The 27,407-nt window shown below is 43.7% G+C and overlaps 2 protein-coding genes across 2 annotated transcripts; one reads left to right on the top strand and one right to left on the bottom strand.

Moving 5' to 3' along the window:
• Positions 1 to 528: 528 nt before the first annotated feature.
• LOC112237680 (aldehyde dehydrogenase family 16 member A1-like) lies at positions 529 to 15,718 on the bottom strand. The gene is made up of 17 exons (XM_042327248.1): positions 15,371 to 15,718; positions 9,909 to 10,008; positions 9,621 to 9,747; positions 6,550 to 6,707; positions 6,321 to 6,398; positions 5,846 to 6,033; positions 5,243 to 5,401; positions 4,789 to 4,947; positions 3,843 to 3,999; positions 3,671 to 3,746; positions 3,338 to 3,443; positions 3,026 to 3,156; positions 2,724 to 2,891; positions 2,169 to 2,373; positions 1,796 to 1,981; positions 1,547 to 1,672; positions 529 to 1,424 (listed from the first exon to the last, which is right to left on the bottom strand). The coding sequence occupies exons 1-17, from the start codon at positions 15,455 to 15,457 to the stop codon at positions 1,257 to 1,259; spliced, it is 2,379 nt and encodes a 792-aa protein (XP_042183182.1). The 5' UTR covers positions 15,458 to 15,718; the 3' UTR covers positions 529 to 1,256.
• Positions 15,719 to 15,864: 146 nt separating this feature from the next.
• LOC112258413 (apoptosis regulator BAX) lies at positions 15,865 to 22,379 on the top strand. Its single transcript, XM_024432772.2, has 6 exons — positions 15,865 to 16,135; positions 16,295 to 16,325; positions 18,949 to 19,113; positions 21,139 to 21,277; positions 21,386 to 21,490; positions 21,990 to 22,379. Exons 1-6 carry the CDS (start codon positions 16,114 to 16,116, stop codon positions 22,131 to 22,133), a joined length of 606 nt encoding a protein of 201 aa, XP_024288540.1. The 5' UTR covers positions 15,865 to 16,113; the 3' UTR covers positions 22,134 to 22,379.
• The last annotated feature ends 5,028 nt before the right edge of the window (positions 22,380 to 27,407 follow it).

The raw sequence follows: 27,407 nt of genomic DNA, 5'->3' as shown, positions 1-27,407 counted from the left end.
ACAGATTGACTGATTTCCTTATACAAACCAACTCAGTAAAATATTTTAAATTGTTGCATGCTGCGTTTATATTTTTGTTCAGTATAATAAGCAGGCTCAGGTAGAGCCTGAAGCTAGCCTTAGCCATGGCAGGTATGCTATAAGGCTATGATAAAGCACTAGGCCTGGAAATGACCACATTGTGGGAAAGGCACTGTCCTTGTATTACACAATTATAACCGTAAAGGATGCACTATCAACACAATAATGAAATGTGAGACAATGCCATCAGACTAGGGTGCCTGCATGTAGCCTCAGCATTAAATTCATAGCAGCTGAGGGCTCAGACAAACTCCAGCTGGCTGTTTTTACATGGTCCCAGGTCGTGCCGGATTTAGCGACAAACAGTTTAAATTCATCACGGTATACAATTGAGGTAAGAAAATATATTCATGACCTCCTGCAAGTTACACACATGCCAGTCATACAATCACTTCCAGAAAAAGCAATCTCATGATGGCCTACTCCTTAAAAAGAGAGCACAAGATATGAGGTGATTATCTTTTTATTAGGGCTTTTGAACATCAGAGGTACATTATTTAGAATCTTTTTAAATCATATATATTTCAAAATGTCTAATTGGACATTAAAAAAAGACTAAAACGTGAAGAATACTCATGCTGACACAGTAGGCCTGGCCTATCTGGCACGATTGAAGATCCCCACAAAAGGAATGTCTACTTTTGAGATTATGAACACTACTACAGTTTAACATAATACGGTACTAATAATCGGTACAGCTGTATTAACTTCTCATGGGGGGCAGAAATCAACTTTTTATCCCCTTCCTCAATCCCTTATTGATAACATACAGTAAGGCAAAATTATGAAGGCATTGTTGGCTGACTAAAGCTGGCTTCCTGTAGAGAATGCTTCACCGCCAGTGCTATTAAAGCATCAGACCAGGCATAGGAGCACTAGAGGTAGAAGTCAGTGATCCATACAAGTTATAACATCTCTCTATGTATCTGGTGTTATTTACCACAGAGTCGTCAGCATACAGTCCTCTGATGGGAGGAAACCACTGGAACAGCCTAGAAGGTTTCATAGTCAAGTGCGTTACATAAAATCATTCCCAGAACGCGACTAAGAATGACCCTTACAACCCCCCCCACCCCCGCCCCCTTCACTTCAAATAAATGTTATTGTTTTAATATACTTAATCTCTCACTCTGTCTCCCATCTGTCTCTTTCCCTCCCTCTTCCTCCCCCCCTCTCTAAGCAGTGGGGATCCAGACACTCTTCCACTGGACGGCCTGTCTCCACATCTCTTCCTGGAGTGAGGCATGAGGCTGGGCCCAGTCTCTCACTCCATCCTTCTCCTGGCAGTGAAGCCACAGGCTCTTCAGAGGGCTGGCACACGTGTGCTGTAGGAACTGGCAACCCTGTGTGTGTGTGAGTGTGTGTGAGTGAGAGAGAGAGAGATAACACAGCTCATTTATATACTCTACTGGAATGCAATTAAGTGCTATTTGTTGTTGTGTGAGTATACAGGGGTCATACACACCTCCATACTCCCCCAGTACCATATGGCCTTGATGACACTGTGATTGGCTAGAGCCTGGGTCAGCTGATCTCTGCCACCAGTTATAATGCTGACCACGCCTCCTGGAAGATCTGAGGACTGGAGAACCTAGAGAGACAGGGAACAGATGTGTTTGGGCAAAAATACATACACGCAACAGCATACACAAGCAAGCGTGTGCACACAAGTACACAGTTGAATCAAAATGTCAGGGGGCAGGACAGAACTCACCTGGATGAACTCTAGAGCAGGCAGGGGGTACTTTGGACTGGGCACCATGATAACAGCATTGCCCATGGCAACAGCAGCTGCCAGCAGGGAGACCATAGAGAGGAGGGGGGAGGAGTCAGGGAGAACCACACCCACCACTCCTAGAGCCTCGGGGATGGACAGAGCCGAACCGGACTGTGGGACGGACTAGAGAAAAGGAGGTTAGAGAAGAGACACTTTAAATACAGTATGACCTCCTGAAGTGGAGAGGCTGTTGGTGGTGGCCTGTGTGCCAGCCAGAACATTGGGGGTGCGTGAGTAAGTGTTGAACACAAACAGCCACTAGTATTATACAGACGTTACTACTATTAGGACAGAATACATAAATTCTCACCGGAACTCCGCCCCTTTCCTTATCACAGCGAGCGGCCCAATCACAGAGCTGAGCGATGCTCAGCTCTACCTCCATGTCCGCCTTCTCCAATGAGAGGCCTGTCTGGGAGTGGAGTGACACGGCCATGTCCCGCCTCTTCAGCTCCAAGGTCTCAGCCAGAGAGAAGAGGCTTTGAGCTCGGGCCACAGGGCTTTTCTTCATCCAACTGTCAGGAGAGCGAGAGAAAATATACACAGTACACAAAACATTATTAACACCTGCTCTTTCCATGACAGACTGACCAGGTGAGTCCAGCTGAAAGCTTTGATCCCTTATTGATGTCACTTGTTAAATCCACTTCAAAAACCAGTGTAGATGAAGGGGAGGGGGCAGGGTAAAGAAGTGTGCGTGTGCCATTCAGAGGGTGAATGGGCAAGACAAAAAAAATGTAAGTGCCTTTGAACGGGGTATGGTGGTAGGTGCCAGGCGCACCGGTTTGTGTCAAAAACGGCAACGCCCTGACGACACTGTCGGTGACGTTTGGTCGATTGACATCCAGCTTAGAGCAGAGCTTACCCAGGTTGGACCTTAATGGCCGCCTCCACGGCGTTGCGAACGTCTTTCCTCCCCCCGTCGGGACAGTAGGCGAGAACAGTTCCCCCTGGAGCCAGGACACACACACTGCTGCCAGACTCAGACTTACACTGCTTCCCCCCCACATACTGCAGATAGGAACGAGGGGTACTGAAGGAGAGATAGAAACAGGAGGGAGGAAAAGAGGGAATTAAGAACATTACAAGTGACTGAATAAGTGCAAAGGCAACTTTAAAAGAAGTCAATGAAGACACACACACACACACGCACACACACACACACACCTGGATGAATTAGATCCCTCTGGAATGATGGCCGCTGATGCCGCCGTTCCAAACGTGGAGTAATCAACAGAGGCTGGAGAGGAGCGGGGTAGAGGAGGCGAGGAGGAAGGGCGGAGGAATTGGAACAGACCCTGGAAGAGAGAAGGAAAGAGTCATTTAGGAGACACTCCGACATAAGGCACACTATCTACAAACAACCTATAGCCCGACACTCTAGAAGGCATGTGTGAATATCAGAAAAGGTTGGATAATTACACGCATTATCAACTAAATTCCCTCTGGACAGGGACAGAACATGGCTATTGTCCATACCTCCTTCCCTCCATCGATGCAGTTGCCACTCTCCTTGTGGCCAGAGAGAGGCAGGGAAGGGTCCATCACAGAGTGGGAGTTTACCCACACTGCACCCACAGACAGGCTGGGGAGAGAGGTTCGAGGAAGGGTTAATAAGGTGTGTTATATCTCATAGTCCATTATTTTGTCAGGTGGCTTCTGGGTGATAGGAATTATACATCTAACGCAGTAAGAACACACCACACTAAATGTTTTCAGCCATGGTGACTTGAGATGAATATTGGGAGACCAAGATAGTGTGTGTGTGTGTGTGTGTGTAAGTAAGTATGGGTGCGTGTGTGTGTCCTGTACCTCTTGGCAGCCTCCAGAGCCAGAGTTAGGTCTTCAGTCCAGAGAGAGGCAGCCTGGCCGTGAGGGCTGTGGTTCCCTGTCAAGACAGATAAACAGATGGATAGATGAGTGTTTCATTAGTGGTTGGTGTTTGAGTGTGGTCATAGAAACAGTATGGTGTGGTCCTCCTTACCCAGAGTGACACCCTCCCCGTGGCTCCTGAAGGAGAGGAGGGGCAACAGAGGGCCGGGGGATGGGGTCACCACACAGGTGCAGGAGGGGGCTACTCCACACAGCACCGTGGGGGGATAGGCAGCACCGGAGGAGGACGGGGGACACGGCTGGATCAGCTGATACAAGCAAAACACAATTAGGTTACCATTTATTTACAATTTAGTATGTACACCGAGTGTACAAAACATTAGGAACACTTCCGCTTTCCATGACATAGATTGACCAGGTGAGTCCAGCTGAAAGCGATGATCCCTTATTGATGTCACTTCTTAAATCCACATCAAAATCAGAGTAGATGAAGGGGAAAAGACAGGTTAAAGAAGGATTTTTCAGCTTTCAGACATGGATTGTGTAGTGTGCCATTCAGAGAGTGAATAGGCGAGATGAACTATTGAAGTGCCTTTAAAAACGAGGTATGTTAGTAGGTGCCAGGCGAACCCGGGTTGAGTGTGTCAAGGACTGCAACGCTGCTGGGATTTTCACGCTCAACAGTTTCCCATGTGTTACCAATAATGGTCCAGCACCCAAAGGACATCCAGCCAACTTGACAACTGTGGGAAGCATTGGAGTCAACATGGGCCAGAATCGTCATGGAACGCTTGACCCCTTGTAGAGTCCATGCCCCGACGAATTGAGGCTATTCTGAGGGCAAAAGGGGGTCCAACTCAATATTAGGAAGGTGTTACTAATGTTTTGTACACTCGGTGTACGTGGTAGCCTAGCGGTTAAGAGTGTTGGGCCAGTAAACAAAAGAGCGCTGGTTTGAATCCCGAAGCCGACAAGGTGAAAAAATCCGTTGGTGTCCCCTTGAGCAAGGCACTAAACCCTAATTGCTCATGTAAGTCACTCTGGATAAGAGCGTCTCCTAAATGACTAAAATGTTAAATGGAAATATCGTGACTGACCGTGGCCCCCTGCTGTTGGGCCTCTTGTACTGCAGCGTCCACCAGCTTTCGGTCCCCCTCGGCCAGGAGAGGAACACTCTTCATCCCTGCCATCCGAACCTTCAGACGGGCTACAACACTGTCCCACACTGACTCCTGGACACACAGCATCCACTGGCACTGAGAGAGGGTGAGAAAGAGAGGGAGGGGGGGGGCAGGTTATTTTATTGGTCTATTGTTCAGATAAGTCATATAGGCCTACTGAGTCAGCGAGAGGTTGCTTTAAATGGGGGCTTTAAATATTTATTTTTTAAATTGAGCGAGGGAGAGGTACAGATCAGTCATACTGTACAACACTGACCACCTGTGGCCATGGATCGGATTGCATCTTGTTCTTTCACCGGAATCTCTCAATTCATTCAAAGATTTGGCTTTAAAAAAAAAACGAGTGAGAAAAGAAAGCCATCTGTTCCACCTCTCTGTTCTTCTTAAAGGCGGTCTCTATCACTCCATCCACGGCACTGTCGATATCGGCAGACTCAAAGATGATGAAGGGACAGGTGGCTCCGAGGGAGAGGGAGAGAGAGACGGGAACACCCATGCCTGCTGTGGCCCTGCACAGAATCTCTCCATCCTGAAAAAGAAGGAAAGAAGAGATTGGAGGGAAGTTACTAGTTAGTGTGAGCGAGAGAAAAGAGGAAGTTCAATCAAAAGCACACGCACACACACACACACACGACTGTCACGGGACAACTGTCAAATTCACTTCCGTAACCAAATGGAAAACGCCACACAGCTAATTGCAGTCCCACTACATTTACGTAGAATTCTGGTCATTTGGCAGACCCTCTTATCCGGAGCGACTTACAGTCACAAGTGGTTTCAACTAGGGTAGATAAAACAACCGCATATCACAGTCATAGCAAGTGAAAACATTCCTTGATAAAGAAGCGATCAGAGAGCTAGTAAGAAGATGCAGGAGCAGATTGCATACAGGAAAAATACATCAAAAGGGATGCATAAGCACTACTGACTAACACATTGGTTCGCGTGTGTGTGTGTTATTTTGTGTGTCCACCTTTTTGTTGCCACTGTAAGTGACATAGCTGACGTGCGGGTTTTGAGCCACTTTAGAACCCAGCGACAAAACGCTGCCCGTCACCACATTCAGCACCCCCGCAGGAAGTCCCGCCTCCACAAACAGCTGAGCCAATAACAGAACAGGAGGCGCTGTCCCCACGCCAGGGATCGCCACCACTGCGTTGCCTGGGAAACAGAAACGTTAAGGTCACAAATGGTAGAGTAAAGCTTTACCTTCCCAAAGGGAATCTTTGTCAGGGTAGAAGGTGACAGGGTCCGTTTTGAAACTTTTTTCCCCCCCATGACTTTCTAGGAAATTGACCTTTGGTCATGTTGATTAGATAGCCTGGATCTGTAACTCTCTCTCCCTCTGTAACTCTCTCTCCCTCTGTAACTCTCTCTCCCTCTGTGTGTGTGTGTGTGTGTGTGTGTGTGTGTGTGTGTGTGTGTGTGTGTGTGTGTGTGTGTCATACCCATGGCCAGTGCAGGTAAGACTTTCAGCATGAGAGAGTAGAGAGAACAGTCGTCAGAGACAACCACTACCACCACACCTGAAAGACACAAATACAGAGTAAATTCAACACACACACACACACTTCACAATCACAGTTGTACAACACTCAAGGAAAGATCTCCACTACGTCCATGCACGCATGGATAAAGATCCACTTACAAACACACGCACGCTACGCATGGCCTTACCACGTGGTGTCCAGTCGGGAATGAGTGAGTCTCTGAGCTGAGCCCAGCCGGAGTAGTACTGCAGCAGTCTGACCAGTGCTGAAGGGGAACTGGGAGACTGGGCCAGGTCACACAGCTCTGACAGACACTGACCGTGTCTCTGGAGGCTACTCACCAACCTGACACACACACACACACACACACACACACACACACACACACACACACACATACAGATAAGATAATACAGAGCATTTCTCAAAATGCCATCTTGAATTTGCCCGGCATAATTATTAGATATTAAATTGTGGTCTGTAGTGTAGTGTTTATGGTTGCGATGGCGCCTCGTGCCACAGCCTTGGTAGTTTACTCCTGCAAAATGATCCGGAATTATTCGGTTTTTAAAATGTGCATTGTTTATCAACTTGTTGTTGTTGTAGCTTATCCGGTATAGAAGACAGGAATCTCATTCTAAAAAGGTTTTATCATCATTGTTAAATTAGCAGACACATTTGGCTCCTTCTCCAATCAACTAGCCAATACCAGACTAGCGAGATCGTCATCTCAACTCATCTACCACGGACGGGACCGAAGTCGGGCACCAAAAGATTCAGAAACGGCAGCACGCCTTCCCTCATTACGATTCCGCAGACGTTTTGCACATATTAAAACAACCCTGCGTCAGAAGCTTGAGAACAGCCTCCTTCAATATGGGACCCGGGTACCAGACTATTTAACAAACGTCTACTGTGTGCAGTAGAACATGCACATCGGAGTTGGATGATGAAGGACACTGGGCCTCAGGGGGCAACTCCCCAAAAAGTCATTCAGTCATTTTACTGCTGAATGACGTGGTCACTGATAAGAGGCCTGGACTTTCTGCCTCATTGAGACTTGGCGTCAGGGCAATGAGTACATCTTCCCTCAACCAATGCGCTGCAACTGGCTACACCGACCTGGACTGCCCTCTCACGTCCGGATGGGGTGGAGGTTTTGGCTGTGAATCTACAGGACTGACTATTGTGAAGTCTACTCCAGTAACAGCCGTCTCCTCTTTCGAATGCGTGGCTTTCAAGATCACTGGCTCTGCGTCAGTACTGGCTGTGTTGATTAAAAAAAATATATATATTTTTTTTTAGAAATCGGCCTCCAAAAGCTCAACTGTGACTTTCTTGCTGAACTATCCGAGCTACGAGCACTCCTAAGTCTTGTGCCCTGCTATGCTGGTGCTTGGTGATGTCAACATACATGTCGACTCCCCTGACTACAAGTCTCTCTACTGACCTGGCTGATATTCTGGAGAACTTTGGACTCGAACAGCATGTGGACTTTGCCACCCACAACAAAAGGCCAATACACTAGAGCTGGTCTGTAATCAGAGGCGTGGATCTGGCCAAACGGGATGGAATTATGCCAGGCCTGTCCGACCACAAACTCATCACCTTCTCCCTAGCTATTCCTCTGCCCCACCCAGCCCAAGAAACACTCTATTCGGGTTAGGAGTCTTAAAGCTATAAAAACACAGCCCAGCTTACTGAATCCATCCCCAACCTGCCAGTTACTCACTCTGTGGCTCGATACGACACCGCCTTGGCCTCCAAACTTGATGAAGTTGCTCCTTTGAAAACGTCTTCCCCCATATCTTCTCCCTGGTACACCGAGGCGCTTACGCTCTCTCAAAGCAACTGGCCGTCGTCTAGAACGGCAGTATAAGAAAAGTAGACTAACTGTACACGTGCAGATGTTTGAGAGACATCAGAAAGACCACAAACAGGCCTTAAAGCTCAGACATCCTACTACTCCCAGCTGATCGGCAACGGCAGTGGAAACTATTGGATGCGCTCTCCTACTGGGGAGCAAGCTCCTCCGGCCTCGGCCTCCCCAATCAACACCTGTGCTTCCAAAGCGAAAACGTCAACACCACCATTCTGTCCTCTAGCCCTTCCAGCTGGGCATCAGAGCTGGACACGACTCATGAATGCCCGACTCATGAATGCCCGACTCATGAATGCCCGACTCATGAATGCCCGACTCATGAATGCCCGACTCATGAATGCCCGACTCATGAATGCCCGACTCTGGGGCTGCCAGCACCCTCATAGTGCTGGACCTCAATGCAGCATTCAAGTCACTGTCAGGGCTGGAGAGTCTCCGGCCTCGTTTAAGGCACATGCTAAAGACTGAGCTGTTCAGGAAAGCTTTCAAAGACCTATGTTAATTCTGTTCTCCTGACGACACCTGTATATAGCTTTGATTGTGGTCTGCTTACAATGTTCTGCGTTTCTGATTGTTATGATTTTATTTTGTATTATTTTCTTCAGCGTCTTAGGTGAGAAAAGCACTTTACATTAAGTATTATTAGTGTGTATCAGTCAACCCTAGACAGGGGTAAAGGGGTGTATCAGTCAACCCTAGACAGGGGTAAAGGGGTGTATCAGTCAACCCTAGACAGGGGTAAAGGGGTGTATCAGTCAACCCTAGCCAGGGGTAAAGGGGTGTATCAGTCAACCCTAGCCAGGGGTAAAGGGGTGTATCAGTCAACCCTAGCCAGGGGTAGGTAAAGCCAGGGTGTATCAGTCAACCCTAGCCAGAGGTAAAGGGGTGTATCAGTCAACCCTAGCCAGAGGTAAAGGGGTGTATCAGTCAACCCTAGCCAGGGGTAAAGGGGTGTATCAGTCAACCCTAGCCAGGGGTAAAGGGGTGTATCAGTCAACCCTAGCCAGAGGTAAACGGGTGCATCAGTCAACCCTAGACAGGGGTAAAGGGGTGCATCAGTCAACCCTAGACAGGGGTAAAGGGGTATATCAGTCAACCCTAGACAGGGGTAAAGGGGTGTATCAGTCAACCCTAGACAGGGGTAAAGGGGTGTATCAATCAACCCTAGACAGAGGTAAAGGGGTGTATCAGTCAACCCTAGACAGAGGTAAAGGGGTGTATCAGTCAACCCTAGACAGAGGTAAAGGGGTGTATCAGTCAACCCTAGACAGAGGTAAAGGGGTGTAGTGTGTATCAGTGAACCCTAGACAGAGGTAAAGGGGTGTAGTGTGTATCAGTGGACCCTAGACAGAGGTAAAGGCGTGGTGTGTAGCTACCGGAGTAGAGTCTTGGCTCTGAGATGACAGGGGAGAGCACTCCAGGCCTTGAAGCCACTGGCCCCAGAGGACACAGACAGGGATGCATCCTCATCCACAGCACACACAGTACTACACACAGGACCACCTAGGGAGGGGGTGGGAGAAAAACCATGTCAAAATAGTATTTTATTGAAGATGCATTTAAAATATAACAAGAGGAAACAGTGGGCAGTAGAGGACGAGAGATATAGATAGAACAACAATGTTAAATTAAAGGGATAGCTCCCCTGTAGGTTCTCTTTTTACCTGAAGAGTCGGTCACATTGCATGTCTGTCTGTCTGCAGAACGGACAAACTTTCCATCGATGAACAAACCGAGAGCACGAGAATGAGACTCAAGCCAAGCCTGAGGAAAGATAGAGCTTACATCAGTGTGTATGAGAGAGTAGGCTATACAATGGAGGATAGGGAAATTATATGTATGTATATATACACACACACACACAGTTGAAGTCGGAAGTTTACATACACTTAGATTGGAGTCATTAAAACTTGTTTTTCAACCACTCCACATACTTCTTGCTAACAGACTATAGTTTGGCGAGTCGGTTAGGACATCTAACCGACTCGCCAAACAAATTGTTTACAGACAGATTATTTCACTGTATCACAATTCCAGTGTATCAGAAGTTTACATTCACTAAGTTGACTGTTCCTTAAACAGCTTGGAAAATTCCAGAAAATGAAATGGCTTTTGAAGCTTCTGATCATCATTTGACATCATTTGAGTCAACTGGAGGTGTACCTGTGGATGTATTTCAAGGCCTACCTTCAAACTCAGTGCCTCTTTGCTTGACATCATGGGAAAATGAAATCAGCCAAGACCTCAGAAACAAAATTGTAGACTTCCACAAGTCTGGTTCATCCTTGGGAGCCATTTCCAAACAGATGAAGGTACCACGTTCATCTGTACAAACAATAGTACGCAAGTATAAACACCATGGGACCACGCAGCCGTCATACCACTCAGGAAGGAGATGCGTTCTGTCTCCTAGAGATGAACGTACTTTGGTGCGAAAAGTGCAAATCAATCCCAGAACAACAGCAAAGGACCTTGTGAAGATGCTGGAGGTACAAAAGTATCTATATCCACAGTAAAATGAGTCCTATATCGCCATAACCTGAAAGGCCACTCAGCAAGGAAGAAGCCACTGCTCCAAAACCTCCATTAAAAAAGCCAGACTACAGTTTGCAACTGCACATGTGGAAAACGATCGTACTTTTTGGAGAAATGTCCTCTGGTCTGATGAAACAAAAATAGAACTGTCTGGCCATAATGACCATCATTATGTTTGGAGGAAAAAGGGTGAGGCTTGCAAGCTGAAGAACACCATCCCAACGTGAAGCTACGGGGGTGGCAGCATGTTGTGGGGGTGCTTTGCTGCAGGAGGGACTGGTGCACTTCACAAAATAGATGGCTTCATGAGACAGGAAAATTATCTGGATATATTGAAGCAACATCTCAAGACATCAGTCAGGAAGTTAAAGCTTAGTCGCAAATGGGTGTTTCGAAATGGACAATGACCCCAAGCATACTTCCAAAGTTGTGGCAAAATGGCTTAAGGACAACAAAGTCAGGATATTGTAGTGTCCATCACAAAGCCCTGACCTCAATCCTATAGACAACTTGTGGGTAGAACTGAAAAAAACATGTGCGAGCTAGGAGGCGTTAATCAAATCAAATCCAATTTTATTTGTCACATACACATGGTTAGCAGATGTTAATGCGAGTGTAGCGAAATGCTTGTGCTTCTAGTTCCGACAATGCAGTAATAACCAACAAGTAATCTAACTAACAATTCCAAAACGACTGTCTTATACACACAAGTGTAAGGGGATAAAGAATATGTACATAAAGATATATGAATGAGTGATGGTACAGAGCGGCATAGGCAAGATACAGTAGATGTATCGAGTACAGTATATACATATGAGATGAGTATGTAAACAAAGTGGCATAGTTAAAGTGGCTAGTGATACATGTATTACATAAAGATGCAGTAGATGATATAGAGTACAGTATATACGTATACATATGAGATGAATAATGTATGGTATGTAAACATTATATTAGGTAGCATTGTTTAAAGTGACTAGTGATATATTTTACATAATTTCCCATTATTAAAGTGGCTGGAGTTGAGTCAGTGTGTTGGCAGCAGCCACTCAATGTTAGTGGTGCCTGTTTAACAGTCTGATGGCCTTGAGATAGAAGCTGTTTTTCAGTCTCTCGGTCCCAGCTTTGATGCACCTGTACTGACCTCACCTTCTGGATGATAACGGGGTGAACAGGCAGTGGCTCGGGTGGTTGTTGTCCTTGATGATCTTTATGGCCTTCCTGTAACATCGGGTGGTGTAGGTGTCCTGGAGGGCAGGTAGTTTGCCCCCGGTGATGCGTTGTGCAGACCTCACTACCCTCTGGAGAGCCTTACGGTTGTGGGCGGAGCAGTTGCCGTACCAGGCGGTGATACAGCCCGCCAGGATGCTCTCAATTGTGCATCTGTAGATGTTTGTGAGTGCTTTTGGTGACAAGCCGAATTTCTTCAGCCTCCTGAGGTTGAAGAGGTGCTGCTGCGCCTTCTTCACGATGCTGTCTGTGTGGGTGGACCAATTCAGTTTCTGTGATGCCGAGGAACTTAAAACTTGCTACCCTCTCCACTACTGTTCCATCGATGTGGATAGGGGGGTGTTCCCTCTGCTGTTTCCTGAAGTCCACAATCATCTCCTTAGTTTTGTTGACGTTGAGTGTGAGGTTATTTTCCTGACACCACACTCCGAGGGCCCTCACCTCCTCCCTGTAGGCCGTCTCGTCGTTGTTGGTAATCAAGCCTACCACTGTTGTGTCGTCCGCAAACTTGATGATTGAGTTGGAGGCGTGCGTGGCCACGCAGTCGTGGGTGAACAGGGAGTACAGGAGAGGGCTCAGAAATCACCCTTGTGGGGCCCCAGTGTTGAGGATCAGCGCGGTGGAGATGTTGTTGCCTACCCTCACCACCTGGGGGCGGCCCGTCAGGAAGTCCAGTACCCAGTTGCACAGGGCGGGGTCGAGACCCAGGGTCTCGAGCTTGGAGGGTACTATGGTGTTAAATGCCGAGCTGTAGTCGATGAACAGCATTCTCACATAGGTATTCCTCTTGTCCAGATGGGTTAGGGCAGTGTGGTTGAGATTGCATCGTCTGTGGACCTGTTTGGGCGGTAAGCAAATTGGAGTGGGTCTAGGGTGTCAGGTAGGGTGGAGGTGATATGGTCCTTGACTAGTCTCTCAAAGCACTTCATGATGACGGAAGTGAGTGCTACGGGGCGGTAGTCGTTTAGCTCAGTTACCTTAGCTTTCTTGGGAACAGGAACAATGGTGGCCCTCTTGAAGCATGTGGGAACAGCAGACTGGGATAGGGATTGATTGAATATGTCCGTAAACACACCAGCCAGCTGGTCTGCGCATGCTCCGAGGGCGCGGCTGGGGATGCCGTCTGGGCCTGCAGCCTTGCGAGGGTTCCGTGATTGACTGTAGACCCTGCCACATACCTCGTGTCTGAGCCGTTGAATTGAGATTCTACTTTGTCTCTATACTGACACTTAGCTTGTTTGATTGCCTTGCGGAGGGAGTAGCTACACTGTTTGTATTCGGTCATGTTTCCGGTCACCTTGCCCTGATTAAAAGCAGTGGTTCGCGCTTTCAGTTTCACACAAATGCTGCCATCAATCCACGGTTTCTGGTTTGGGAATGTTTTAATCGTTGGTATGGGAACGACATCTTCAACACACGTTCTAATGAACTCGCACACCGAATCAGCGTATTCGTCAATGTTGTTGTCTGACGCAATACGAAACATATCCCAGTCCACGTGATGGAAGCAGTCTTGGAGTGTGGAATCAGATTGGTCGGACCAGCGTTGGACAGACCTCAGCATGGGAGCTTCTTGTTTTAGTTTCTGTCTGTAGGCAGGGATCAACAAAATGGAGTCGTGGTCAGCTTTACAAACCTGACTCAGTTACACCAGCTCTGTCAGGAGGAATGGGCCAAAATTCACCCAACTTATTGTGGGAAGCTTGTTGAAGGCTACCTGAAACATTTGACCCAAGTTAAACAATTTAAAGGCAATGCTACCAACTACCAATTGAGTGTATGTAAACTTCTGACCCACAGGTCTCCCGGGTGGCGCAGTGATCTAAGGCACTGCACTGCAGTGCTAGCTGTGCCACCAGAGACTCTAGTGGGTCAGAACGAAATTGGAACGAAATATGTGGCTTACTACTACTTAGACCTATGCAACCAAATTGGGGAGAAAAGGGGGATAATAATACAAATGTAAAGTCAGAAAGTTTAATTGTTAATGTTTTTATTATTATCCCCCTTTTCTCCCCAATTTCGTAGTATCCAATTGTTAGTAGTTACTGTCTTGTCTCATTGCTACAACTCCCGTACGGGCTCGGGAGAGACGTAGGTTGAGAGCCATGCTTCCTCCGAAACACAACCCAACCAAGCCGCACTGCTTCTTTTCACAGCACGCATCCAACCCGGAAGCCAGCCGCACCAATGCGTCGGAGGAAACACCGTACACCCAGCGACCAGGTCAGCGCGCACTGCGCCCGGCCGCCACAGGAATCGCTAGTGCGCGATGAGACAAGGATATCCCTACCCGCCTAACCCGGATGTGATGAAAGAAATAAAAGCTGAAATAAATCACTCTCTACTATAATTCTGACATTTCACATTCTTAAAATAAAGTGGTGATCCTAACTGACCTAAGACTGGGTATTTTTACTGGGATTAAATGTTAGTAATTGTGAAAAACTGAGTTCAAATGTATTTGGCTAAGGTGTATGCAAACTTCCAACTTCAACTGCGCACACACACACACACAACCGTTCAAAGGTTTGGGGCCACCTAGAAAGTCCTTGAACATTAGTGTCTAGTTTGAGAAAAAGACACCTCAAGTCCTCAACTGGCAGCTTCTTTAAATAGTACCCGCAAAAAAACAGTCTCAACGTCAACAGTGAAGAGACGATATATAAAGAAAAAAAAACTGGAGTAGGCGTGTCCAAGCATTTAACTGGTACTGTATATATGTGTTACTGCTCGACTAAAACAATCTTGGTTGACCAACAGCCTAACCACCAAACAATCGACCAGACAACTAATTGGGGTCAGCCCTACTTATAATGTAGGCCTATTCAAATCTGGACAGGTAGACATGAACGAGACCAATTCTGAGTTGAACTGTGGTCACATTTGATTGGCTGCAGAGACAGACACCTCCAACACAGAGTAGGGAGGTCAGGATACACTTGTCACTAGTTCCAAGCACATCATACTGCTCATAATCTAGCAAAAAATACATTTCTGAAACGTAATCTGGACATGTTAGGTGGTTAGCTGTTGAAAGAGTCAGAGAGACTGCTGTTCTCTACAGAAGATCCCATTCAACTTGATCCCCAAGACCACATCTCACATGACTGCCTTTGAGTTAGTTACCGTAATAGACTTCACATGGTAATAGCCAGCAAACATAAATCCTATTATCTAAAACATGATGTGAAACGTGACGAGAGAGAGCGAAATTAAGTCATTACATGGGTGAAATTCTAACAAAATATTATTTATTTCGAGTAAATTGACCTCAAATGTATGTGGCTTACTACTACTTAGACGTATGCAACCATTATCTCGACTCTTGTGCAGCAAATACATGTTTTTTGTTTTTTACCTGAGCAGTAGCAGTGCTGGAACTACTCGGTCCGTACTCCATAGAATGAAAGATGTCGTGTATTGTCTTGGAGGTAATGCCAGCCATTACACAATGTTGCAAGAAGAAACGTTTAACTTGTATTGATCATCAACAAGAATACTATACATCAGACACTGGCTTGCTTGCTTGCTCTGTCGTCCGTCAGCGTGTTAACCAGAAATAATGCTAGCTAGCTTAGCTAAATCTGTGGTCTGAGAGTTTAGATATCAAAATAAAAGTTCCCAACGACGAACTGCAACGTGTTGAATGAAGAAAGATTGTTCTGCTCTGTCGCACTAACTCCCCCTACTTTACTAGCTTCGTCGCTGCCTTCTTCGCTTTAACTAACCGGACAAAAATCAACTAGCTACCATGTTGTGTACGGTAGTCAGTTTCTACACGGACACATTAGCGTGTGGACCCGTGTTGACAATGCGCATGCGCCGATTGTCTCTGGTCGCTGCTCTCCACTTTCGTTTTGCGGTCTGGTCTTGTAACCGTCTTTTGGTCTTTCTTATTTCTTGCGCTTGTAGATTCTGCAGATTATCTCGAAGGAATGTAATATTTTCTTAATATAGATAAAACCGCAGCAACTATCGTCTGTCAAATAGAGCTAGAATAGTTTTATGTTATAAGAGAAGAACTACAATTACGATACTGCAAGTTTTCTGAAGTTACGGCGATAGTAGCTAGGTATCGTTCTGGCTGTGTGTGGACTGCCAATGGCGTGTGCAGAGACATTAGGTAGCTAGATCTGCCAGTGCAATGTCTCATCACTGCAACAATGTTATCAGTACATTGTCATTGCTAGCTATCATGATTCTGTTCTATTTTACATTCAGAATTATTTTTTGTTGTTTAGATCTAAGCTGCTTTTGGTTAAATGTTTTATTTGTTCTACAGATTACAGAGTAGGAGAGGTCCTGCTGAATAGGTGAGTTTCACTTTTACAGATACTCAAAAATAACCAGAGACGTATCATATCGACACACCTAGCTGTAAACCTGTGGCTGGCCCTGTGCTGCTTCTAGTGGTGGGATAAGTACCCAATTATCATACTTCAGTAATAGAAAATGACTCATGTCTAAGTGAAAGTCACCCAGTAAAATACTACTTGAGTATAGTGTTTGGTTTTAAATATACTTAAGTATATCAAAGTAAATACAATTGCTAAAATATACTTACAGTTGAAGTCAGAAGTTTACATACCGTAGCCAAATACATTTAAACTCAGTTTTTCACAGTTCCTGACATTTACTCCTAATAAAAAATCCCTGTCTTAGGTCGGTTAGGATCAACACTTTATTTTAAGAATGTGAAATGTCAGAATAATAGTTTAGAGGGACTTATTTCAGCTTTTATTTCTTTCATCACATTCCCAGTGGGTCAGAAGTTTACATACACTCAATTATTATTTGGTAGCATTGCCTTTAACTTGGGTCCAACATTTCGGGTAGCCTCCAACACACTTCCCACAATAAGTTGGGTGAATTTTAGCCCATTCCTCCTGCCAGAGCTGGTGTAACTGAGTCAGGTTTGTAGGCCTCCTTGCTCGCACACACTTCAGTTCTGCCCACAAGTTTTCTATAGGATTGAGGTCAGGGCTTTGTGATGGCCACTCCAATTCCTTGACTTTGTTGTCCTTAAGCCATTTTTCCACAACTTTGGAAGTATGCTTGGGGTCATTGTCCATTTGGAAGACCCATGTGCGACCAAGCTTTTACTTCTTGACTGATGTCTTGAGATGTTGCTTCAATATATCCAGATAATTTTCCTGCCTCATGATGCCATCTATTTTGTGAAGTGCACCAGCCCCTCCTGCAGCAATGCACCCCCACAACATGATGCTGCCACCCCCGTGCTTCATGGTTGGGATAGTGTTCTTCGGCTTGCAAGCCTCCCCCTTTTTCCTCCAAACATAACAATGCTCATTATAGCCAAACAGTTCTATTTTTGTTTCATCAGACCAGAGGACATTTCTCAAAAAAGTACAATCTTTGTCCCCATGTGCAGTTGCAAACCATAGTCTGGCTTTTTTATGGAGGTTTTGGGGCAGTAGCTTCTTCCTTGCCGAGCGGCCTTTCAGGTTATGTCGATATAGGACTCGTTTTACTGTGGATACTTTTGTACCTGTTTCCTCCAGAATCTTCACAAGGTCCTTTGCTGTTGTTCTGGGATTGATTTGCACTTTTCGCACCAAAGTACGTTCATCTCTTGGAGACAGAACGCGTCTCCTTCCTGAGTGGTAAGACGGCTGCATGGTCCCATGGTGTTTATACTTGCGTACTATTGTTTGTACAGATGAACGTGGTACCTTAAGACGTTTGGAAATTGCTCCCAAGGATGAACCAGACTTGTGGAGGTCTACAAAAAAAAATCTGAGTTCTTAGCTGATTTCTTTTGATTTTCCCATGGTATCAAGCAAAGAAGCACTGAGTTTGAAGGTAGGCCTTGAAATACATCCATCCACAGGTACACCTCCAATTGACTCAAATGATGTCAATTAGCCTATCAGAAGCTTCTACAGCCATGACATAATTTCCTGGAATTTTCCAAGCTGTTTATAGGCACTGTCAACTTAGTGTATGTAAACTTCTGAAATACTGGAATTGTGATACAGTGAAATAATCTGTCTGTAAACAAATGTTGGAAAAATTACTTGTCAGGCACAAAGTAGATGTCCTAACTGACTTGCCAAAACTATAGTTTGTTAACAGGACATTTGTGGAGTGGTTGAAAAATGAGTTTTAATGACTCCAATCTAAGTGTATGTAATCTTCCGACTTCAACTGTAAGTTTCAAAAGTAGAAATATAAATAATTTCAAATTCCTTATATTAATAAGCAAACCAGACGGCACAATTTGTGTGTTTAATTTTTTTGCTTTTACAGATATCCAGGGGCACACTAACATAGACATAATTTACAAACAAAGCGTTTGTGTTTAGTGAGTCCACCAGATCAAAGGCAGTAGAGAGAACCAGGGATGTTCTCTTGAAAAGTGTCTGAATCTAAGTAAAAAGTACAAAAATATAAATAGTAAAGTACAGATACCCCCAAAATCTACTTAAGTAGTACTTTAAAGTATTTTTACTTAAGGTCTTAATACCACTGGCTGCTTCCAGCCTCTTGCTTGGATGTGTATGTGTATGCACTTTCCATGGGGTTGGGAATTGACAAAACAGACAGCAAAAAATTATGTATTCTCTACATTATCAGCTAAGTGCAAGGAAGAAATGAAAACCATCAGACACTGTGTGTCGTGACAACAGTAGTTTAGTTTGACACACAGTAGGCAATTTTTTAAATTTAACTAGGCAAGTCCGTTAAGAACAAATTTTTATTTACAATGACATCCTAGGAACAGTGGGTTAACTGCCTTGTTCAGGGGAAGAGCAACAGATATTTACCTGGTCAGCAAGTGGGTTTCGATCAAGCAACCTTTCGGTTACTGGGCCAACGCTCTAACCACTAGTCTACCTGCCGCCCCAGCCCCACTCCCCAGCTATGTGCTTTAAGAAGGAGTTTTTCTGGACCAGAATGCTCTCTCATCCCCAGAGTGATGCAGGAGCAGCTGGATGAGGTGCCATCAGACGTCCCGGTAGTGGTCTCCACAAAAACCCAGGAGGTGGAGAGTGATCAGGAGCAGAAGATTGTGTCACAGCTAGCTATGATGATACGGACCATCGGAGACGCCGTCAAGAAGGACGGGAAGCTGGACGAGTCAGTTGCCATTGCTTTGTGTCTTACAGTACCTGTTCAATTTCTCAAACTGTTCTTATGAATTTACGTTGATGAATTTGATGCAAAGACTACCCAGCAAACTGGGAACATTCCAATAACATTATCTAAGAATCTAGTTAGGGCGTTATCTAACATTAGCCTTTTACTCTTCAGAAAATCTTTTAAATTAATTTAATTTTTATTTTATAATTTTACCTTTATTTAACTAGGCAAGTCAGTTAAGAACAAATTCTTATTTTCAATGACGGCCTAGGAACAGTAGGTTAACTGCCTGTTCAGGGGCAGAACGACAGATTTGTACCTTGTCAGCTCGGGGATTCGAACTTGCAACCTTTCGGAGGTTGGAATGTTCTCCTAACATTCACTAAAATGTTGTGCACAACATTTGTAATAATCACAACAGGACATTCCCCAAATGTTCTCATTAGATTTCCAGGTAAGGTAATAACAAAAACGTAATGTATTCTGGGAACTTTCTTGCAACATCGGGCAAATGTTTTATACAAACACTCTATAATCATCAGCACAACTGGACAATTTTTGTGTTATGAGAACATTTGCCGCAACCTAATGAATGTTCTGGGAACCAATTTTGGTTTGCTGGGTAGGTAAACAAATATGAATTTAGAGTACACTACCGGTCAAGAGTTTTAGAACACCTACTCATTCAAGGGTTTTTCTTTATTTTTAGTATTTTCTACATTGTTGAATAATAGTGAAGACATCAACATTTTGAAATACCTCATACAGAGTCACGTAGTAACCAAAGAAGTGTTAAACAAATCAAAATATATTTGAGATTTTTCAAATAGCCACCCTTTGCTTTGATGACAGCTTTGCACACTCTTGGCATCCAACAGTATTGAAGGAGTTCCCACATATGCTGAGCACTTGTTGGCAGCTTTTCCTTCACTCTGCGTTCCGACTTATCGCAAACCATCTCATTTGGGTTGAGGTCGGGTGATTGTGGAGGCCAGGTGATCTGATGTAACACTCCATCACCCTACTTCTTGGTAAAATAGCCCTTACACTGCCTGGAGGTGTGTTGGGTCATTGTCCTGTTGAAAAACAAATGATAGTCCCACTAAGCACAAAACAGATGGGATGGCGTATCGCTGCAGAATGCTGTTGTAGCCATGCTGGTTAAGTGTGCCTTGAATTCTAAATAAATCACAGACAGCAAAGCAAAGCATCCCCACACCATCACACCCCCTCCTCCTCCTCCATGCTTTACGGTGGGAAATACACATGCTGAGATCATCCGTTCACCCACACCGCGTTTCACAGACACGGCAGTTGGAACCAAAACTTTCCAATTTGGACTCCAGACCAAAGGACACATTTCCACTTTAGTAGTGGTTTCTTTGCAGCAATTTGTGCATGAAAGCCTTATCCACACACTCATCTGAACAGTTGATGTTGAGATGTCTGTTACTTGAACTCATTTATTTGGGCTGCAATTTCTGAGGCTGGTAACTCTAATGAACTTATCCTCTGCAGCAGAGGTAACTCTGGGTCTTCCTTTCCTGTGGCGGTCATCATGAGAGCCAGTTTCATCATAGCACTTGACGGTTTTTGCGACTGCACTTGAAGAAACTTTCAAAGTTCTTGAAGTGTTCCGTATTGACTGACCTTCATATCTTAAAGTAATGATGAACTGTGGTTTCTCTTTGCTTATTTGAGCTGTTCTTGCCATAATACCAAGTAGTGCTATCTTCTGTATACCCCTCCCCTTGTCACAACACAACTGATTGGCTCAATGCTTTAAGAAGGAAAGAAATTCCACAAATTAACTTAAGAAGGCACACCTCTTAATTGAAATGCACTCCAGGTGACTACCTCATGAAGATGGTTTGAGAGAATGTCAAGTGTGTAAATCTGTCATCAAGGAAAAGGGTGGCTGTTTGGTGTGACCAAACTTTTGACTGGTACTGTATGTGTATCTATCTGTGTGTTAGTTTACAAAGGTCTAAGTCAGTCGTCTAATTCCTACCCTACCTCCAGTGCGATAGATGGAATGGTGGGGAAAATGACCAGCCAGACCAGCTACTGGAAGTTGGTAGAAAAGGTATTTGAGGACAGTCAAATCACCTGGGAGAGAATTGCTGTGCTGTTTTACGTAGCAGGGAGGATAGCCGTCAAGGTATGTTATACAGTGTTTTTGTTACTTTGTACTGTACATCTAATAATAATAGCTATCAGTGAGTGTGTGTGTGTGTGTGTTTTAAATCACTCTTTTCGTCTCTGTTAGGTGGTGATTGCTAACATCCCCCAGTTAGTGAAGGACATTCTGAAGTGGACTCTGGAGTACTTCAGAAGCAAATTACTGGATTGGATCCAGAAACATGGAGGATGGGTAAGCTATGGATACCATCAGAGGCTGCCCACAAGTGTTTTTGTAATAAAAATAAACCAAATTGGCAATATTCTTTATTGATATAAACTTGGTATTGGTTGTAGAGTAGTGGCGCAGCGGTCTAAGCACTGCATCTCAGTGCAAGATTCAGTCTGGTTCGAATCCGGACTGAATCACATCCGGCTGTGATTGGGAGTCCCATAGGACAGTGCACAATTGGCCAAGCCTTGGCCGGGGTAGGCCGTCATTGTAAATAAGAATTTGTTATTAACTGACAACCCTAGTTAAATAAAGGTTACATAAAAATTAATTGTGGTTTTAACTATTGTTAGAGAAAACAGAACTTGGATTGTCATTGATTTCTCTTTCTTTCTGCCTTCTTTCTTCTCTCCATTGTATTTCTCCCCCCTTTCTCCTCTTTCTCTTCTTCCCCTCTCTCCTCATCTTTATTTGTTCCCACTCTTTCTCTCCCCCCTCCCCCCCATCTTTCTCTACCCAGATGAACAGTTTTTCTGAGCTGGCGCGTGTGCAGGTGGAGAAGATGTCCCCTATGAGCACCTGGTCCTCAGCGTTCATCCTGGTCTTCCTCGGAGGTGTCATACTGGGTAGTGTTATCACCTGGAAACTGGCCAGGAGGACCTGACACACACACACACAGTTCCACTCCAGTTCAAACGCAATTGTGTGACATGACACGCAAACACGTGGGCGTGCACACACACACAAATACATTTGTTTACGTAGTCTATGTATTATTAGTTACCTACCTTCTGGTTTGCTCAGGATAAATAAGATGACCAGATGCTGCTGAAAGTGGTGTTGGAGAGCCAGTAGGAGCCAATCTTTTCTCTGGTAAAAAAAAAAAAGAAGGAAAAAAAGAGATCCCAGTGCAAAGATTGGGGGCATTCCCCCGTGTAGGGTGCTGTCTTTTGGATTGGACATTAAAACATGTCCTGACTCTCTGTGGTCAGTAAAGATCCCATGGCATATTGTAAGAGTAGGTGTGTTAACCCTGGTGTCCTGGCTAAATTCCCAATCTGGCCCTCATACCATCACGGTCACCTAATCATCCCCAGTTTACAATTGGCTCATTCATCCACCCCCCCCTCCTCTCCCCTGTAACTGTTCCCCAGGTGGTTGCTGTAAATGAGAATGTGTTCTCAGTCAAACTTACCTGGTAAAATAAGGCTTAAATAAAATAAAACTCCTTTTTATCAGTGCCTTCAAAAAGTTATTACACCCCCTGGACTTTTTCCACATTTAATTAAAAAAAATTGTCAATGATCTACACAAAATACTCTACATCTTTGCCCTTAGCAAAAGAGTGTCATCTGCACTGCTATTTTAGTCATCAGTTAATCTGACTTTTCTCTCATTGATTTAATTGACTTATTTCAGTAATTTTAGGGGTTTCTGTGTAGTTGTCTAATGTTGGTGTGGCAAATTATTCTGTTTTAAACACCATTATTGCACACACAATGAGTCCATGCAACTTATTATGGGACTTGTTAAGCACAATTTATTTAGGCTTGCCATAACAAAGGGGTTGAATACTTATTGACTCGACATTTCAGCTTTTCATTTTTTATTACTTAGTATAAAAAAAATCTAAAAGCATAATTCCACTTTTGAAATGATGGGGTATTGTGTGTGGATCAGTGACACAAAATCTCAAAGTAATCCATTTTAAAATTCAGGCTGTATCACAAAGGAGTGTGAATACGTTCTGAAGGCACTGTATATATTGACCTACCGTTAATGAAACCAAAGTGTTGGGGCAGAGCTCAGTACATTTTGTCTCACTACCCTTACGGGGAAAAAATACATGAATTTCACGTGATCACGTGTTTAACATGTGATCTTATGGGAAGTTAATGTGATAACATGTGACTACATGTTAAAGCAACACGTGATATGAAATTGCAAAATATCAACAAGTGATACTATGAAACTACACCTCACAACATTTGAAAGTCTTTCACATGTGAAACTGCAATTCACATGTGAGGTGAAAACATGATATTCTCACATGAAAGGGTGGTGTGAACTCTATATTGAATACATGTGAACAAATGGTTTCACATGAGAACAACTGAGGTCGCATGTCTTGTTTTGTTTTCAAATGTGCAAATTTCAGCTCAACATGTGAAGTTATTTCACGTGTAAATATGATTTCAAATGTGATTTTCACATGCGAAACTGCAACAACAAAAATGTATATCATATGAAGTGTTCCAAAACCACATGGTTTCACATGTGAAATAACATGTTATATGTGCAAAATGTGGAAATTTCACATGTGAAATCATGTGTTTTTGTCCTTAAGGGTATATCATCATGTTTGTTGGTATCCTGCTAGACCAGGGTATCTGTGCCTCAAATGAGAAACCAGTGTAATGAGAAACGAGTGTAAGCATAACAGACAGCCAAGCATCATGTTATGTGATTGGTTTTAACAGAAAGGTCATTTTTCAATACAATATTATACAGAAATAACACATGAATACCGATTGAATCTTTTTTTTAAAGTTTATGAAAATGTATGAAACATGTATTTTGATAACAAAAAAACGTCTGGGACGTTTGACTTGAATGTAATGTATTAAATGGGACATTTTATTAGGATAAACAAAATAAATATGAGTTGACGATGTTTGTTCTGCAATAATCATGTTAACTTATTACCCCTAAAAGTCCTCAACATGAGTCAGTCAGTCAGCTCCATAATATCAGTCGTGATAGTAATTGTTAGCTAAATGTACAAAAAAATGCACAGGACACAAATAGAAAATTTTGGCATAAGCTTTTAATATTTTTATAGCGTTTTTGACGTTTTCTCTTTAAATTGGATTTGTTTTTTCCAGTTAATTTTGTGGGTATTTCATTTCATTATTCTTGTTTTATTTTCCTATCTGTAATGGAGAAGAGTTTTTAAGTTTAATTAGCATTCACTTTCAAACTTTCATACTTTTAACAATAGAACTGTGTTTAAGTCTCTTTTTTCACAAACTTGGTTAAATTATTACTGTTTATTCATATTTTTTCTTTACACATTTCAAAAATATAAAAGGTAAATAATAAACATTCCATTGAAATATATTTTATACAGTTCTTGATTATTTCATTTTTTCCTGTGTTATGACATTAAAATTGTATCCAGCATCAGTCTTTATAGCATAAACCCCATTCAGTGTTATTGTAGTAACCTTCTCTTCTCCCGTCTCTGTCTTCCCTCTCTTTCTCCCCTGATAGGAAAGTGGCATGGCTGCACCCAGTGCCTTATTCGCTTAGCGGCGATGTAGTCACAGCAGTTGGCAGGACCAATAGAAACATTAGCTGCATTGGTGCTAGTAGTGCAATGTTCTTTCAAATGTAAAATTCATAACACAAATCACCGATAACATGAATCAGACAAAAGAGTAAACAAGGCACCAAATTATAAGAAATTAAGTCAAAACACCAAATAAGGAAAATTAACAGAAAACAACGATATTGACGTATATGTATCTAGAGGGGTAGAATAAGAGATACATCTACTGTTATAGACAGAAGAAGTGACAGGCAGAATGATATATAGAGATGTACAGATGCAAAAGACAGAGGGACATGTACAAATGGAACAGAATGGACAGATTGGCACAATGCTACTAGCACTGCTGAGATCTCCCAAACGATATCGGACTCATGAAACTGAGCCTATTTCACCTCCCTTTCCTTCCAAGCGCAATACACATAGAAAGATAGCCAGTGTATTTCTACCAATTCAGTCAAGCCACACACACTGCAGTAAACAAAAAATATGACAACAAAAAAATGAACATAAAACAGTGATATAGACTTTTTTTTTTTTAAAGAGTGTTTCAGTTTGCATATTCCCCCCCCCCCATCATCTCACCACTGGCTGAAAAAGGAAGACAGAGATTGCCGGCGAAAAGAGAGTTACTTCATTCTGGCCATTCACAAATAAGTTAAGTCGTCTTTTTTTTTCCTCTCCCGCGCATGCATTAGAATTCAACTTCAAACAATATGCTAGAAAAACACAAGAACAAGGATGCAAAAAGAGCTTCTTCCTCAAAAATGTGTGGAGGAGGGAGAGAAAGAGAGGGGGATGAGAGGGAGGAAAGACTGGGAAAGAGAATATATGACAGTGGGTTTTCTGGCTTTACTCTGCTCCTTTCTTGATATGTTTTGTATTTGGGTTTCAAGTAAAGTTATGCAAGTGTTGAGCTGTCAATCCTCTCAAGTGGGCGTGGAGGAGAATCACACACACCCCCACCTGAACAACGTGTCTTCTGGTAGCACACACACACACGTTCCTACTGACACAGTGGTAGTACAGTCATTCACACAAGATGGCGGTTATTCACAGTATATTCACCACCTGTTTTGTGAAAACCCATCCCAAAACTCAGAGAGACTAGATGTGTATGCATGCTTTAAAATCAAGATGAAAACAATACAGAATAAAGTATTTAACAGGTTCCTTTTTTCTTTTCTTTTTAACAGGTGGTAAGCTTGCTTTGACAGTAAGTATAGGTAAATGGCATTGGACTCCCCCACAAAATCGAGGGTTTGGAACAAATTATTGCTCTGACAATAGACCCCCCCTGACATTTTAAATGGAATGGTCTATATTTCCATTTAACATGTCTGTGTGGGGTGTGCTACCAGAAGGTTGATGGGGGGGAGGGGTATGATCCATTCACCTCTGTCTTTATCTGTATCTAAGCCAGTTGTGCCCATCTCCTCTTCTTCCCATCCACCTTGCACCCGATCCCTCTCCTTCTCTACCTCACAAACAATAATTTCCATCTTCAGAATGAAATGTCTAGTAGTGATGCGTCCTTCCATAATCTATGGTTACTTATCTCTATCATTTCAAATCATTATTTTTGTAACAAACATCGTGCCATAATAAACTTTTTTGGAAAGGGAGAGAGTGAGAGAAGGAGTAGGCAGGTGTTGAGAAGGAATGAATGTGAAAGGAATGGGGTTGAGAAGAAAAAGGAGGAGGAGTCAGACATAAGGTGATGAATGACAGAGATCCAGTGTATCAAATGAAAACTGTGAGTACAGGGACATATCCTGAGTAGCAAACTCCAGAGATCTTCATGGGGGCCCCTATTCTAATTACTTTAACCCCCACTCATTTCAGTAAACAATGCACCATGCTAGATATAGTAGCTGCCTCCTTTTTCCATCCTTACCCTACCCCATTCGTGCCCTCCCACACAACAGACAAACAGACCCAACACACTGAACTCCTTTGGCACAATGAAACACTGAAGTTAATCGTATGCTACAGTCAAACTCTTGCATAGTTAGTTGCTCAGTTCTCAGTAGTTAGCCCCCAGCCTCTCTGGAACATCATCAAAATCATCATCATTGCCTAATAACAAATAAAGAAACAAAAACAAAGGAACAGTTTTGGGAAGTGAACACAAGTTAACACTCATTTGAGACAAAAATCTAAAACGAGCAATATGCAAATGAATGTGACCCAAATTGTATTTGACATGTCTGAAGTGACGTTCCCCCCCCCAACAAACATTAACGCTCTTCTCCTCCTCCCCTATTGTAACATTAAATAACACCCCTTGAGATGAACCCTGCTCTGCTGGAACACTCGGCTAGACCAGTGTCACCTAGAGACTAACCACGGCTCAGATGACGGCACTCTTCATTGGGGATAAACGACATATTATCTCAACTCTGATGTGGGCCTAGCTAAGGGTTTGCCGTGACTGGCGATATTACCTATACATACAGGCCTAGAAACAGAACACAACAACAACAAAACCACTTGAAAAGAAACATGGAAAAAAGGGGGAAATAAAACAAAAAACATCTGTTGTTGAGAGTGTGGTGAGGTGCCTGGTGCGATGCATACAGCCATACTGCGAAACAGGCAGGGGTA

This window comes from Oncorhynchus tshawytscha, linkage group LG09 (assembly GCF_018296145.1).
Source record: "Oncorhynchus tshawytscha isolate Ot180627B linkage group LG09, Otsh_v2.0, whole genome shotgun sequence".
NCBI lineage: Eukaryota > Metazoa > Chordata > Actinopteri > Salmoniformes > Salmonidae > Oncorhynchus > Oncorhynchus tshawytscha.
The sequence above is the reverse complement of the archived record's forward strand: the minus strand, read 5'-3'. Positions and strand labels throughout refer to the sequence as shown.

Coding starts and splice junctions, on each gene's coding strand:
- LOC112258413 (XM_024432772.2), top strand. CDS start 16,114: ATGGCGTGTGCAGAGACATTAG. Junction 21,278..21,385: donor CAGGGAGGATAGCCGTCAAG/GTATGTTATACA, acceptor CGTCTCTGTTAG/GTGGTGATTGCTAACATCCC. Junction 21,491..21,989: donor TCCAGAAACATGGAGGATGG/GTAAGCTATGGA, acceptor TTCTCTACCCAG/ATGAACAGTTTTTCTGAGCT.
- LOC112237680 (XM_042327248.1), bottom strand. CDS start 15,457: ATGGCTGGCATTACCTCCAAGACAATACACGACATCTTTCATTCTATG. Junction 6,034..6,320: donor CTTACCTGCACTGGCCATGG/GTATGACACACA, acceptor TCTGTTTCCCAG/GCAACGCAGTGGTGGCGATC. Junction 2,374..2,723: donor GCCATTAAGGTCCAACCTGG/GTAAGCTCTGCT, acceptor CTCTCCTGACAG/TTGGATGAAGAAAAGCCCTG.